Here is a 17,363-nt window from a genome sequence, read left to right on the forward strand (position 1 = left end):
TGCGCCAGTTTCCTCACTCATTTCAAAGACGTGCAGGTTTTTAGGTTAATTGGCTTCTTTACATTGTCCCTAGAGTGTAGGATAGAACTAGCGTATGCGTGATCGCTGGACAGTGCGGACTTGATGGGCCAAAGGGCCTGGTTCTACATTCAATCACTAAACCACACATGGCAAGTCATTTTGAAGCATCGGGTGAATAACAATTGAGAAATACTGGAAGTGGCAGAGGCTCATAGCAGACATGTTCAGAGCACTAAAGAAGAATGTTTCTTAATATTATGGCTGCAACCTTGTGAGAAGAGGTATTTGCTTGTGTGAAGTCTATGAAACTCTTGAAATGCAGTTTGTGGAGTTAAGGCTGCCCCTTCCTTTGTGTCATGGAGTGATGTGTATAACTCAACACAGTAACTATGGCAGAAGGAGGTTACAGTTTGATCTGTCTACCATGACATTTATTCACAAAATGCTGGAGTAACTCAGCAGGTCAGGCAGCATCTCAGGAGAGAAGGAATGGGCGACGTTTCGGGTCGAGACCCTTCTTCAGACTACCATGACACATAATTAGTCAGTGAAGAGAAGCTAATTATTGGAGTTACCATTTCCTTGCAAATCTGCATCCAACTGTCAGGATCATACTTGAGTATGAGATCTGACAAGTCTATTCAAAGGCTAAACACAGGCACAAATATTTCAGTGAATATTGTACCAACCCTGGCCGTCAGTCTGACCAGTGTTGGAAACATGGCTTTACTTCACTCGAACTTGCGGAAGTCTTTGTACAAAATATGCTTCTCTCTCTGCTAAGATTTTTTCGTGGCAACGCCATTCACAGAGAGCACCTCTAAAGATAGCTCACATTTCCCAGCTAATGTTGTGACATCTGTTGAAGGTTGGGCACACACAGACACACACACACACACACACACACACACACGCGCACAAATACACATATACACATACAGGCACAAACACACGCACACACACAGGACCTGTTATCATCCATGGTTGATCGTATCCATGTAGTCTTTTCTTTGACTGGATAACACACAAACTTTTTACAGTGTACTTGGTGCTGGCAGAAGAGGATAATGCATGTGGCACTATATATGATAATAAAAAACTAAACTAAACATGCACACACTCATACAGAGCGACTTTACGTTGTTTCAGCTGTGCCAAGCGATGACCAAACTATCTGTTTGATTCTTTGAAGCTTTCATTCGTGAGTTTTCTATGAAGTGAAATACAATATTCCCTGTTGCCACCAAACAAAAATAAAACATTGCCCTGGGAGAACACAATATAATTTAGAAAAGTTATTAAATATATGAGTTTTCTCCAAGTAACCAGGTAATCTTGTCGGCTACCTGTTTCTTAGTAGTTGTTTTCTAGAGAATGTGGATGCTTCTTTTCCCAGTTAAATGCTGGAATAGTGAACCAGTTATCTTTGTTTTTCATAACAAGTACCACTCCACTCTGTCATCAATCTGAAATTGCCTGAGGTCACTTTTGAGTTAAAAAGAAGGATTAGGACATAATGCTATTGCATCACCAAGACCACTGATTTTCATCTCTCTCCTTTTGTTTTGATTGAAAGATACAGCATGGAAACAGGCCGTTTGGCCCATTGTGTCCATGCTGACCATCGATCACCCGTTCACACCAGTTCTATGTTATCCTACTTTCTCATTCACTTGCAACACACTAGGGCGATTTTACAGAACCCAATTACCCCAACAAACCTGCACAGATCTTATCAGATCTTCCCTTAGCCTCAGATGATTAAAAAAACAATCCATGTTTGTTCGACTTCTCCCAGTAGCTAATACTCTCTAAAGCAAGCTGCATTCTGGTAAACCTTTTCTGCACCCTCTCCAAAGCCTCCACATCCTACCTGTCGTGAGGTGACCAGAACTGCACACATTACTCCAAATGCAGCCTAACAAAAGTTCTATAAGGCTGCAACATGAGAAGTAAGGGGAACAATTAATTTGTACATAGCTTTATGGAAAATAAACTGATACAATGTTGGACATCTCATTGAATAAATCAATTTTAAATTAAAAACACTCTAAAAGTACTCCACCAGACATATAATTGTGAAACATATCTACCACACCTCAGCTCAAAGATTGGAAATTTGGATCTGCTGTTTCTTTACTGAACTCAGTTATAATCCAGCAGTTCCACTGTGTATCTTCTGATAAACTTGCATCAGTAGAAAGATACAGTTGGCTGTGAAGTTCAGATGGAGCATTGGGAAAGAGATGATATTAAATGTCAAAAAAGGTTAAACATGTTAGTAGCACACAAATTTATCCCATGTGTATCATGTATCCCCAATTATAGATGAACTGGGCAATGGACTATATTGAAATACTGTGACATGATGGTGAGTTTTTTTTTCTTCCCCGCAGTATTCTTGGTGCTTTCAGAACAGGATGGTACATGTGGCACGTCCTTTATACCAGTGGCTTCAAGCAATCTGTGTGCGACCAAAGCTTCTACAATGGACCTGTGAGCAAATTCTGGGCGTATGCATTTGTCCTGAGCAAAGCCCCAGAACTAGGTGAGATAAAGAATGTCACAAGAATTGTTTTATTTGCAACACGTTTATTCCAATTTTGAACATTTGAAGTTGTGTCCTGTCAGAATTGTCCTCCCATTCCGTGCAGCCCAAGCCTCCCTCCTGGCAAGCAAGAATGAACGAACTACACTTGATTAGATACCGAAGATAGACACAAAAAGCTGGAGTAACTCAGCGGGTCAGACAGCATCTCTGGAGAAAAGGAATAGGTGATGCTGAGTTACTTTAGTTTTTTGTGTCTGCCTTCGGTTTAAATCAGCATCTGCTGTTCCTTCATACATACTTGATTAGTTACCTCTGGGCTTAGGTTGTAGTCAAAGATTATATCTCTTCAAGCAAGCTTGATCTTTTTAAAAATAAAAATAACCTCCCTCAACAGTACAGCCTGTTTTTAATCTGCAGTCTGAGGGATAATATCCATTGGAAGTCGTGGGATTATCCCAACTTCCCTTCCCCCAATTTTGCTGTTCTGTAAGGAACTGAGTTTGGTATTGAATTACTTATTTTAAAGGTGAGACAAGCCTTGAATTTACAGTGCTGCACCATTTTCCTTTGCAATTAGTGCAAAAACATTAGCCTGAGAGTTTTGATAAAAAGCTGCCAAAGACTATTATTAAAGTAAGATAAATTGGACTGGGTGCATTAAAGCAAGGAGTACACAAGCCAGGCTGTGAGCAAAATTAATATTCTGCTTCTGTCTGCTGATTTAGAAGGATGAGGGGGGACCTTACCGAATAGTGAAAGGCCTGGATAGAGTGAATGTGGAGAGGATGTTTCCATTAGTGGGAGAGTCTAGGACCAGAGGGCACAGCCTCAGAATAAAAAGGACGTATCTTTAGAAAGGAGATGAAAAGGAATTTATTTAGTCAGACGGTGTTGAATCTGTGGCAAAGTCAATGGATATGTTTAAGGAAGAGATTGACAAATTCTTGACTACTAAGGGTGTCAGGGGTTATGGGGCGAAGGCAGGAGAATGGGGTTGAGAGGGAAAGATAGATCAGCCATAATTGAATGACGGAGTAGACTTGATGGGTTAAATGGCTGAATTCTGCTCCTAGAACTTATGACCTTATGAGATATGCTGAAATGTCTGATGCCTTCTATTTGCAGGTGACACAATATTCATCGTGCTACGGAAGCAGAAGCTGATATTCCTGCACTGGTATCACCACATCACGGTGTTGCTCTACTCCTGGTACTCCTACAAAGACATGGTGGCAGGAGGTGGCTGGTTCATGACTATGAACTACGGTGTCCACGCCTTCATGTACTCGTACTACACTCTCCGCGCGGCCGGCTTCCACGTCCCACGCCGGTTTGCAATGCTTATCACCCTCACCCAGATCATGCAGATGGTGATGGGAATGCTGGTGAACGTGCTGATTTACATGTGGATGGAAGAGGGCCTGTGCCCTTCTTTCTTTGAAAATATCTTCTTGTCCTCCATTATGTATTTTAGCTACTTCCTCCTCTTTTGCTGCTTCTTCTACGAAACTTACTTGAGTAGAAAGAAGCGTTTAAAGGCCGAATAAGCTCAAGACCAGGAATGGAATCAATGGAATAGTGTCAGGCATGGATGCTGTTAAGATTTTCGTCCAAACAGTTTAGGGTGACTTGACACCAGCTGTGGATTGACGTAGATTTTGATAGGATCACACTCTTCCATGTTCATGTTCCACACTGCTCTCTCCATTAGATGGTGTTGGCGGGCACCACATGCTCCTGGATACCACTGATGGTATCCCACAATGTTTGAGACCAGAACCCTGTCCTTTCTTTGTTTTTGAATAAGCCATGTGATGTTGAACCAGAATAGAGAGTGGTAAAGTGGAGGTGAAGGGGACCATGCCAGTAGTGCATGCCAAAGAGCTCACCCATGGTTGTGGAGTGTTGGACTGGAGGTTATGTAAGAAGTCGTAGTTGTTTGACCTGTCTGAGCTCCCCCCTGCGTTGTTCTGCAGAAAGAACACAAGAACAAAGGACAGAGACTATTGGAAGTATATCATATTTAATACTAATTCAACACAAAGTTACTTTTGAGCCTTTTACTGGGTTTGATTCACGGCAGTCCAGCTTGTACAAAACTTGCTGAACAGTGCGTGTAGCAGGCTTCGAGGGTTGCAACACCTTTCCCACAATAAAACCTCACATTCTCCCAAGACGTAGAGACACCATTAGTGTTTGGATTTAACACTAAGGTTTGTCCTATTGACTGCACATATCTTCAGGAGGTAACAAAGTTAGTGCTTGGTAAGTTTATTATTTTACCAGAAGCTAGATGACCTAGTCATGGAGGTATTTATTGTATTTATACAAGCGAAAGGTACAAGGTAGTTCTTCCTTTGTCATGTACACTGTTGCCTCTAAATGAATAGGTTTTTAACATAATATTTCAAGGAACCAAATCCCATTATATACAGCTGCACCTTGATTATTAAATAGTAAGCTTTTTAAATTAACAGTGATGGCAATGGGATAGAAAGTAGTTAAATAGTTGTTTTTATTTTAATAGCTAGACTTTATTGAATTTTAATGAAATTGCTGCTAGCAGTAATTGTTAGCAGTATCAGTACAGAAAAGCTTAGCACATTCCTTCATCCAGCTTTTCTCTGGAGAAAGTTAACCAAATAGAAATAAGTGAGCAAAGTTCCATCAAAACTGCAGGATGGAAAATCATTTGAAAGCACGGAGTCAGCAGATATATCACCAACAATAATTTGTAAACCTCAGTATTGGACAGTCAACATGTATATTAAAAACGTTAAATTTGTCATCTTCCAGTGTAAACAAAATCCTTTGGTTTGCCAACGCCATTTGCAATGTATTGTTTCAATGTTAATCACAACACATTGCTCTGTTATTATGAGGGTCAATTATTTTATAGTTATTGAACTTGGTGTCTCAGTTTAGTTTTGGTAATACATTTTTGTGCTTCTTCGACAAGTTTGTTAAATGTGTACTTTGTTCTAAATCATTACCTATGCAATGCTGAACTGCTGGTTTGTTGAAGGCCTAGTACATCACTTAGATTGGGGAATAATCAGAAAGAACAACCATACATTGTTATTCCGATTGGTGTATTCCGCGGCCCATGAAGGATGACATGCATGGATCTTAACATGTCCTCTAGTGTCCGAACACCCTCCTCAGTACCGGGGTGCTGAAGCTCAGCTTTGTTGTGTGGTGCAGATACTAGCTCTGTCAAGCGGGAACCAGTGACAGAGAGAAAAAAACAAAGTGGTGGAGGAACTTAGAGTTTCAGACAGCATTTGAGGAAGAGAAATGGGCAGACAACGTTTCAGGTTGCATCAGTCTGAAGAAGGGTTCCAACCCGAAACGTCATCTGTCCATATCCATCACCGATGATGCCTGACCCATTGAGTTCCTCCAGCACTTTGTTTTTGGCTCAAGATTCCAGCTTCTGCGGTTTCTAGTGTCTCCAGCAACAGAGGCCACTCGATTGCCACAGATGGCTGTGGTGGCCATGTCAGTGGATACTTTTAAGGCAGAGATTGATAGATTCTTGATTAGTACGGGAGTCGGGTGTTACGAGGAGGCAGCAGGAGAATGGGGTTAGGAGGGAGAGATAGATCAGCCATGATTGAATGGCTGAGTAGAGTTGATGGGCCGAATGGCCTAATTCGGCTCCTATCACTTATGAACTTATGATTGCTGCTCTCAACCGAGTCTGGGAGATGGTGTTACGTCTCCCAAGTCAGGCATTGCTGTCCATTGTACAAATTGCAGTCTGAATTCAGCTTCTCGCTCTCAAGAATTCCACCAGACCAGGTTCAAGCAGAGATGTAACTACAGCAGTTTAACAAAAGAGCTTTCATTAAAAACCAACAAGAGTGGGGGGGGGGGATTTACTGGAATTTACTGCAAACCTGTCCTTTGTACTCTATATAAACCTGAAACAGTTGCAGACTTTACAGGTTATTATTAGGAACATTAATAGTTGGATAGTGTTTGGCCCTTTCCCCAACTCCCTCCCCCCTTCAGCACAAGCACTCACTCTCTGGGCCTTTTAGTAATCACTGCTGTTACTTCAGTTGTGTCGCTGTGAGTTCAGAAAAGACCTCTTGTCTAACTTTATGAGTAGTTAGTTAGTTTGGATAGCTTTCCATCATCTTTTGAGTCCACTAATAGTGAAATGTGGTCGTTTTAATTGCTATGAATTATTTCATTGAGAAACAATTTGATTAATTGTTCAAAGTAAGGAGCAAGGGAACAATGACTGAATGTAGTTAAAATTGTGAAACAGTGTTTGTGTGTGTGGGACTGTGTGAATAAAGGAATTTACATTCTCAGACAACAGTGAGGGAATGAAGAATATTAAAAAATAGAATGTGCTTAGAATAATTTATCAATGTAAATAAAGGCTATAAACATTTGCACCTGGAATCCTAAAAATGGTCCATGGTTCGCTGAAATCACCTGAGCTTTAGATCATTTTTAGTAGCTGCTTATGCACTGAATAATTATAGGAAGGTTGAAGAGATTCAATTAAACCCAAGAATAAAAACACAAAATGTCAGAAATGTTCAGTAAAACAGGCAGCATCTGTTCAGAAAGCATAATTCAATGCTCTGGTTCAGAAAACAGTTCTGATGCAAGACAGAATCTTTTACCTTGTTTCTCTTTCCACAGATACTGCCTGTTTCTGTCATCTTCTGTTCCTGTTTTAAATTCCCAGCAACTTCAGTTTTTTGCTCTGACACAGACGTATGTGCATTTAATATTTGCCCGTATTTTAGGTTCCTTTCAAGGGTAGTATTTCTTTATGTTCAACTTGAGTGAAAAAAAGCTTAAACTTGTTTATTTTTACATTACAAAAAGATCAGAAAACAAACAAAAAGCTTTGATGCAGAGCGACTAGATTTTATTTGGTAATTTTGTTTTAAACAGAGCAGCTGGTGCGTTTAACCTGAACGTTTTAGTGTTCTCCCATCTCATTAAGTCCCATCCTGTGTCCATTGCTAAGCCCTTTTGTTTTAAGAAAAGCATTAGTTTAACTATTCTTGCGGCTCTGAAGATGTGGATTTCTGTTTCCTCCGCTTAAATTATTGTCTTGAGACCAGAGCAGTTACAGGAAGATGGGAGAGCAGAACTTGTAATTCAATTGCACCTTCTGAAGTAAGATTAGCCTCAGAGCTGCCAGCTGGCCCATATTTTCAATGTGAATGAACATGGCTGAAGGCAATGGAACAGGAAAAAAGGCATTGCCATTGATCGAACTGAGGGTTGCAATGAAATGCAATTGCTACCAGCACTAGACAGCCAATATCTCTGAAAATGAGAAGCAATCACCTCATGCCAAATCACACATTTTGCTTACTTCTATGAAATAGGGCAGAAATTCACCAGGTTGCTAGCATCATATATGCAGGTTAGAAATGCCCATGCATTAGATTCTGCTTCCAAAAAATTGGTACATTAAAATAGGTGTATCTCATGTTTGAAGCAGTGTCGCACACAGAAAAACCAAACGACAAGCACATGTCTATCCCAATCCCTTCATTGCTGATTGCGTTTATGAGTGACTGTATGATAATGCTTCTTGTGTGTTACTTCATTGACTGTGGAGTATTAGCCAATTCTGAATTTATACTTGAGTCTGTTACCCTTGGAATATGAAAGCCATAAATGTATCCAGCTTTGCTTAGTGTTTCTTAGTTGAGTAGATTCATTGCCACCAAGGCACGAATTGTTTATTCATATTTCAGGATCTGGCATTGTTGTCAAGAGCAGTAACTCTTGTCCAGTGCTCTGTCACCATGAACGCAGCGGCTTGCTTGCCATTCCAGAGGGCATTTAGGAAGCAACGCTTGGGTAAGTCTGGTGTTAACATACAGGCCAGACCAGGCGGATTTCTTCCCTTGAGGGACATGCTAATGGCGAGTGCTTTAAATTGCAGGTTAGTAGCAGTTGCTGGAGAGTGAGTTACTCGGGTGTTTGCAACGTTAGTCCAGCTGTGAATATTACAGGTCGGGGACTTTCACTGCGGCTGCAAAACATTAAATAGAGGACTTTAATTGGGTTGGAGAAAAAAGACATGGAGAAGATGTTTCCCTTTAGGCTAGATCAGAACTAGGGATGAGAGGTCATAAATGGACAACTTAATCAGGGAGAAACCATTTGGCTCCAAAGGGTAATCAAACTATGAAGCTTGCCAGCACAAGGAGTGGTATTTTAAGAAGGAAGATAGATTTGTGATGGAGCAAGAAATAGGCTGATGTTGGGTGAAGTGAGCCAAATGCCACCCATGGACAGGCAGCAGCACAGACCAGGTATACTCTGCCTCCAAGCTGTAGATACCATGCATTGAATTGAATACTTTATTGTCACAGTGAAATTCTTTGCTTGCACACCCAAGGTATGCAAATAGCTGCCACATTAAGGGCGCTGAGAAAGTCACAAAGTTTCCCAGGTCGGGTCCTCCTCTGTTCTTTCTCCCCTCCTCACGGTAGGGTCCTCACACTGAAATGCCACGTAGTGCATTGTAGTAGCATAGGAACGAACAAAGAGAGAGGGAATGGCAGCTAAACGTTTGGACCAAATATTGATCTCCAGCGTAACGCTTTAAGAAGAAGTGAAAAAGCCACACCCAGAGCTAACCCTTGCATAAATGCACAGATCTAAATGTATTTCCCTCACATGTAATGTTTGCAGTATATATATCACAGGGAGAGGATGAGAATTTTATACAAACAGATTATTGTGGAATGGAAAGGAAATGTTAAAACTTAAGCAGGAGAGAAATAAAGGCATCCTTCCCCAAATCACATATAAGGCATGGGGTGGGGTTGTGTATTTTCCTAATTTGCAAAGGAAAAAAACAGCACAGATTTTCACAGTAGAAATTGGTGACAATTCAAATCGATAGTAGCAGTTCATAAAGGGAGGGATTTTGTCAATTAAAGTATTTTTGGTGCTTTCTTCCTCCTGATTTACCACCCCCCAGCGATGTTGAAGCATTCACAGCACTAACTTGTCCAGCAACTAAACGAAAAATGATGGGGTTTCGATCCCTGAGCTCTGTATGTTTTCAACAAGCCTTCAGGGTCACGTTGAACAGGGATCTGTCTGGTCGTGAAAAAGTTAGGATTGGAAGCAGATTTTAAAGCAAAATGAAAGAATACATTGAAATAGGAATGTGCTCAAGTTAAATCGTGACCCGACCACAACCAGTCCAGCCCAAACCTGTGAGCTGGACGTTCTTCCCTAGCAAACCAATTTGACCAGTGCTGTAAATATAACAATGTCAGACATGCTATTGATCTGTTTGGGGAGTAACACCGAATATTAATCACGAACCGGGACACATGCTGTAATGCAGAGCAGATTGCCCAGACGTGGATGAAGTAGTGAGCTGATCCATCACAGTCCGAGCAAAGCGTTTCATCAGAACGTTCACCCAACCAGGGTACAATAGAGTTGGGTGGCTAGCTCCTGATCGAGGAAGACTTGGTTTCCAGTGTTGTTATGGACAGGTTATGCCTCCCCTTGTCTCGCTCCATGCTTCACCGTATGTGGGCGCAGTGGTAGAACAGTTCTGCTGGCTTTCTTTCTCCATCAGTTTCAATGTCTCGTTGCTCTTAAACGTGGATTTAATTGTTGTTTTCCACCTTCAGCCTAAATGTCGGTCTATTCCAGATGTGACCCAAGTTTGCAGTGAATCAATAGAAATTCTTAGTCGTCACGATCAACATTAGCCAAAGTGGGGAAGAAATTCGTCATTGGTTGTAAATGTGTATCTGTGAGGGTGTCAGCTACCAGTTGCACTCACTTCTAGCCCATTCTGCTCCATGCATTTTGTATCCATTGCACAGTATTCCAAAGAAGGATTTCTCCTCTCTACACAAGAGCCAAATGGTTACAAATACTCTGGTAAACAGCGATGAATTCTGTTAATGTTCCTCGTCACTTGATGAGATGTTTCTAAACTTGTTTATTCTGTTTCCTCTGTACCTTGTTCACCTGTCTCATTTGGACATGGTTCTCCCACACAAGGGAATGAAGAACCTCAAAAGAAAGAGCTAGTGTGGACAAAGGTATCTGGACAATCACGGCAAAATGACTTAAATCCCAACCCAATCCAATTACAGCTCAATCACTTTATTTCTTACAATATCCAAGAGTTTTAAATGTATACCAAAGTCCCTCCTGAAAGAAGGCTCCACATCAGTCAGTGTTTTGTTCAAACATTTGCTGTGACTGTAATTCCATTCCATTCTTGCATCCCTCACTGCACTAAGGCTCCAGTATTAGCCACCTGAGTAGCAGGAGTTGAGGGAAGAATCACAGCATTGCCCACCAGTGGTCACTTACCACTACCTTATATGTGCCAAAAAAGTATGAAAATGCAGCACCAACCTGCTTTATCTAATCCACAGCTACCATCCTTTCTCGGCTAACTTTCAGATGTTGCTGAAATTCAAGTCTAGATCTGACCTTCAAGTATTTAATGGGTCCATCTTCTAATGCAGCTGCCCACCAGAAGGAAATCCTGACGTCTGTCAGTGTTTCTTGTAGTGCCCACGCCACAAACTGCAAGGCCGCTGAGCTTGGGGCCCTTGCTTGCTTATTGAAACCATTTCCACCCCACGTCCAGTGCAGTGCCTTAATAACTGGGGAGCAGAAACTGACACCAATAAGATGGGAAATGTTCAGACATAAAACATGCCTCACCCTTCTCCACTTGGCAATCCATGGAGCCATACAAAGTGATTGTCTACACAGTCGTTTCTTTGAGAACTGCCTTTCCTAGTGTCAGAAACCGTCTGGAAACAAGCTGATCCAACAGGTATTGTTTCATGGTGCCATCTCATTTCAAAAAGATAGTGTCGTTTTTATTTTTCTTAAGTCTGCTTTTCAACACAGTGTTCAAATGTATTATGCAGTGCCCTCCATCATGTTTGAGACAAAGACACATCATTTATTTATTTGTCTCCGTACTCCACAATTTGAGATTGGTAATAGAAAAAATCGCATGTGGTTAAAGTGCACATTGTCAGATTTTAATAAAGGCCATTTTTATACATTTTGGTTTCACCGTGTTGAAATTACAGCTGTGTTTATACATAGTCCCCCCATTTCAGGGCACCATAATGTTTGGGACACAGCAATGTCATGTAAATGAAAGTAGTCATGTTTAGTATTTTGTTGCATATCCTTTGCATGTAATGACTGCATGAAGTCTGTGATTCATGGACATCACCAGTTGCTGGGTGTCTTCTCTGATGATGCTCTGCCAGGCCTGTATTGCAGCCATCTTTAGCTTATGCTTGTTTTGGGGGCTAGTCCCCTTCAGTTTTCTCTTTAGCATATAAAAGGCATGCTCAATTGGGTTCAGATCTGGTGATTGACCTGGCCACTCAAGAATTGACCATTTTTTAGCTTTGAAAAAACTCCTTTGTTGCTTTAGCAGTATGTTTGGGATCATTGTCTTGCTGTAGAATGAACCGCCGGCCAATGAGTTTTGAGGTATTTGTTTGAACGTGAGCAGATAGGATGTGTCTATACACTTCAGAATTCATTATGTTACTACCATCAGCAGTTGTACCATCAATGAAGATAAGTGACCCAATACTTTCAGCAGCCATACATGCCCAGGCCATAACACTCCCACCACCGTGTTTTACAGATGAGGTGGTATGCTTTGGATCGTGGGCAGTTCCTTCTCTCCTCCATACTTTGCTCTTGCAACCACTCTAATATAAGTTAATCTTTGTCTCATCTGTCCACAAGACCTTTTTCCAGAACTGTGGTTGCTCTTTTAAGTACTTCTTGACAAACTGTAACCCGGCCATCCTATTTTTGCGGCTAACCTGTGGTTTGCATCTTACAGTGTAGCCTCTGTATTTCTGTTCATGAAGTCTTCTGCGGACAGTGGTCATTGACAAATCCACACCTGACTCCTGAAGAGTGTTTCTGATCTGTCGGACAGGTGTTTGGGGTTGTTCTTTATTATGGAGAGAATTCTACTGTCATCAGCAGTGGAGGTCTTCCTTGGCCTGCCAGTCCCTTTGCGATTAGTAAGTTCACCTGTGCTCTCTTTCTTCTTAATGATGTTCCAAACAGTTGATTTTGGTAAGCCCAAGGTTTGGTTGATTTCTAACAGTTTTATTCTTGTTTCTCAGTCTCATAATGGCTTCTTTGACTTTCATTGACACAACTTTGGTCCTCATGTTGATAAACAGGAATAAAATGTTCCAAAGGTGATGGAAAGACTGGAGGAAAGACTAGGTGCTGAGAGCTCTCTTATACCTGCCTTAAGGAGGCAATTAAACACACCTGAGCAATTACAAACGCCTGTGAAGCCATGTGTCCCAAACATTAAGGTGCCCTGAAATGTGGCGATTATGTATGAACACAGCTGTAATTTCTACATGGTGAAACCAAAATGTATATAAATGGCCTTTATAAAATCTGACAATGTGCAATTTAACCACATGTGATTTTTTCTATTACAAATCTGAAATTGTGGAGTACAGAGAAAAATAAATAAATGATGGGTCGTTGTCCCAAACATTATGGAGGGCACTGTAAATGTACCAATCTTCTGTACATACATATTCTCTATGCATTTGTGTTTAAAGAATGCCTAATTCATTGTCAATGTATTCATTAAAAATTTAAACGATTCCTTGAGTGCTTTATTTTAGAAAGAAAATGCTCCAGATTTTCTTGTTTTCCTCATGCATTGTAAATGTTAACAAATACTTAGCAGCGGAATCAAAAAATTACTGCAAGCTGACCCTTGTCCATGCTGGCCAACATTACATATTGGGTTAATGTCAGTTCCCAGTATTAAGTTCAAGAGCCAAGAATGTTTTGAAGGAACTACGAAGATAGACGCAAAATACTGGAGAAACTCAGCGGGACAGGCAGCATCTCTGGAGGGAAGGAATTGGTGACATTTCTGGTCGAGACCCTCTTCAGACAGCTCATGCAGTCTTACTCCAGCATTTTGTGTCTATCTTCGCCAAGAATGTTTAGTTGTCATATGTACTGACAACAGAACAAATGAATTCTTACCTGCAGCAGCATAAAAGGCCAGTAAATCCATAACACTAATATATACACAAGCAAAAATACAATCAATTAATAGATTCAGCCTTAAGTTCCAAGTATTAGGTTCAGTATGGTAACTGAGTGTTTGAGTCGTACAGCATGGAAACAGGCCCTTCAGCCCACCTTGCACATGCTGACCAAGATGCCCCAACAACGCAATTCCAACCTGCCTGTGTTAGGTCCATCTCCCTCTAAACCTTTCCCATCCATGTATCTGTCCAAATGTCTTTTAAATGCTGCTATTGTACCTCCTCAACAACCTCTGACTGTTTGTTCCATATATCTCCTTCCTGTGAAAAAGTTGTCCCTCAAGTTCCTATTAAATCTTTCCCTTCTCAACTTGAACCTATGTTCTCCGATTATTGATTCCCCTGCTCTGGTTAAGACTCTGTACATTCACCATATCTATCCCCCTCGTGACTTTATATACCTCTGTTAGATCACCCCTCATCCTCCCAGGTCCCAAGGAATGAAGTCCTAAACAGCCCAACCTCTCCTGGTAGCTCAGGCCCTCGAGTCCTGGCAACAGCATTATGTTCTCAGCAATATGCTCAACATTATGGACATAGCACCTGCAGCTTATTATTTTGAAATGCCTGTCTTGTGCCCTGCTTTTTCACACTTTTACTGATAGCAGCACAAATGTTAAAATGTGCTGCTTGCAAGAACAACAACAGCAAAGTCAGCATTCATGGTGTTATATAATTCAAAACATGATATAACGTTTCCGATCAAGGACAGTTGACCAGAATCAGGAGCACGTTCTATCATATCATATATCATATCATATCATATATATACAGCCGGAAACAGGCCTTTTCGGCCAACCAAGTCCGTGCCGCCCAGCGATCCCCGTACATTAACACTATCCTACACCCACTAGGGACAATTTTTACATTTACCCAGCCAATTAACCTACATACCTGTACGTCTTTGGAGTGTGGGAGGAAACCGAAGATCTCGGAGAAAACCCACGCAGGTCACGGGGAGAACGTACAAACTCCTTACAGTGCAGCACCCGTAGTCAGGATCGAACCTGAGTCTCCGGCGCTGCATTCGCTGTAAAGCAGCAACTCTACCGCTGCGCCACCGTGCCGTTACATCAGTGATGCTTGACCATCAAGGACTTCTCAGGCCACTCCAAGTACATTTACTGGAGAGGTTTGCCCCTGGCCAAGCACACAGCTGCTAGATCAGACCTAAACTCAGGACCTCAGAATTATGAGGCGAACTCTTTGAAACACATGATTCCAGGAGGATGTGCAGGAGATTCACAGGGAGCTTGGTGTGTAACTGCAGATGCTGGTATATACCGGAGATGGACACAAAATGCTGGAGTAACTCAGTGGGACAGGCAGCATCTCTGGAGAAAAGGAATAGGTGATGTTGTGGGTTAGTCTGAAGAAGGGTTATGACCCAAAACATCAGGTATTCCTTTTCTCCAAAAAGGGAGCTTAGTGTCTGGATAAATGGTCATCCATGTAAGAATGAAATGAGGATATTAGATACTACCCCTGAGGGCTGTGATGCCTGACTCATTCAGAACTGAGATTAATGGGGCTTCAGAATAAAGGGAATCAAGGGTTAGAGAGAATCTGCAGAAAAGTGTTGAGGTCAGTGACAAATTAACCATGATGTTATTAACCATTGGCATTATGTTCGGCACAGACATTGTGGGCTGAAGGGCCTGTTTCTGTGCTGTATTCTATGGTGAAGCAGACTTGAGGGGCTGAGTTGCCTACTCCAATTTCAATGATACTTTATTGTCACATGTATGAGGTACAGTAAAATGCTTTGTTTTGCTTACAACCCGATAAAAGCACACCTCATCAGTCATAGAATGATACAGTGTGGAAACAGGCCTTTCGGCCCAACTTGCCCACACCGACCAGCATGTCCCAACTACACTAGTCTCACCTGCCTGTGTTTGTTCCATATCCCTCCAAACCTGTCCTATTCATATACCTCTCTACCTGTTTCTTAAACGTTGGGATAGTCCCTGCCTTAACTACCTCCTCTGGCAGCTCGTTCCATACCCCCACCACCCTTTGTGTGAAAAAGTTACCCCTCAGATTCCTATTAAATCTTTTCCCCTTCACCTTAAACCTATATCCTCTGATCCTCGATTCACCCGGTCTGGGCAAGAGACGGAGCATCTTCCCAATCTATTCCTCTCATGATTCTATACACACCTAGGCAATACACAAAGAGTCTCCATGTTTCTAGCGCCAACCAAGTTATCATTTTATCATCTGTTGGCAGCTAAACCACACTTGTGTAAATTACATGCAGTATACTCCCACTTTAAGTCAGACTAGTTACCCAGCTGTTGTCTCCAGCCTAAAGAACAAAGTCTGCAACACACTATTTGAAGCAGACAGTACCACATGAACTGGAAGGTTCGCATTTCAGATTTGCGATATATCTGTTTCAAAGGCTTTGGAATTCCCATCCAGTCTCTCCCCAAATCTCCACATCACTTTTCATTTTTTCGTGACTCAGTTGGCATCGTTTTCAATTCGGTCATCACTCCAAATGTTACCCAACGTCACTCTGTGTTGATTTATTGTTTGATAATATTGGACTGGCTAGTCTAGCCTTTGTTGAAGAGTGGGAAGGGATTTGATTGAAACATACGGGATCCCAGGAGGGAATAAGGAAACATATTTTCGGAGGAAGGCACAAAATGCTGGAGTAACTCAGCGGGTCAGGCAGCATCTCTGGAGAGAAGGAATGGGTGACATTTCGGGTCGAGGCCCTTTTCCTACACATTTTCGGAGGAACTCGACAGATGAAGTAGATTTCTGTGCAGGCGAATGGACAGAATGTTTCACTTTGTGACCCATCTCCAGACTGATCCATCTCCGACCCAAAATGTTGTCTATCCATTCCTTCCGCAGATGCTGCCTGACCCACTGAATTCTTCCAGCATTTTTTTTTTGCTCAAGATTCCAGCATCTTCAGTTCCCTGTATATCCCAAAGGACTTAAACTGTGGCCCCTGGTTCTGGACTCCCCCAACATTGGATGTGAAGAGGACCCTTGTCTGGGAAGAATCTAAAACTGAGGGGGTCACAGACAAGAGATCATTCATGCAAGGTAAAGATGAGGCAAAATATCATCTCAAAAAGTCATGAGCCTTTGGCATGATTTTATTTACAGGGCAATGGAAAGAGAACCATTGAACATCTCTCAGGCATCCTTGTTCAGTGAGGATTCGAGAGATTCCGCACATCAATGGGAATGCAGAGCTGAAGTTGCAATCTAATCAGGTGTTTTAATGAACGGTGAGCAAGCTTGCAAGACCAGGTGATCTATTCCTGCACATTATCCATTTGTTCCCATGATGAATGTTGGAGTGTTCTGTGTTAAGGCTGCTTAATAACCTGCTGTATGTAGTTGCATTGAAGAAAGACACAAAATGCTGGAGTAACTCAGCAGGACAAGCAGCATCTCTGGAGAGAAGGAATGGGTGACGTTTCGGGCGAAGAAGGGTCTTGACCCGAAACATTACCCATCCCTTCTCTCCAGAGATGCTGCCTGTCCCGCTGAGTTACTCCAGCACTTTGTGTCTATCATCGGTTTAAACCAGCACCTGCAGTTCCTTCCAACATTGTAGTTGAGTTTTAAATTATGAGCACTGTGGCCCTCTACTGGTAAATCTGCAAATGACCCTGATTTTGAGATGGGCTTTAAGGCTT

At 41.8% G+C, this 17,363-nt stretch overlaps 1 protein-coding gene across 2 annotated transcripts in view; it reads left to right on the forward strand.

The window, feature by feature from the left end:
- Nucleotides 1–13,191, forward strand: part of LOC144609907 (very long chain fatty acid elongase 6-like) — a 58,373-nt gene extending 45,182 nt beyond the window's left edge. For both annotated transcript variants that reach the window (XM_078428305.1, XM_078428306.1), the window contains 2 exons: nucleotides 2,418–2,569; nucleotides 3,698–13,191. In XM_078428305.1, the coding sequence (XP_078284431.1) occupies nucleotides 2,418–2,569; nucleotides 3,698–4,119 (574 nt within the window). In that variant the 3' untranslated portion in view covers nucleotides 4,120–13,191. The remainder of the gene's footprint in view (nucleotides 1–2,417; nucleotides 2,570–3,697) is intronic.
- Nucleotides 13,192–17,363: the final 4,172 nt, after the last annotated feature.

The sequence above is a fragment of the Rhinoraja longicauda genome, chromosome 35 (assembly GCF_053455715.1).
Source record: "Rhinoraja longicauda isolate Sanriku21f chromosome 35, sRhiLon1.1, whole genome shotgun sequence".
In the NCBI taxonomy this organism is placed as follows: domain Eukaryota; kingdom Metazoa; phylum Chordata; class Chondrichthyes; order Rajiformes; family Arhynchobatidae; genus Rhinoraja; species Rhinoraja longicauda.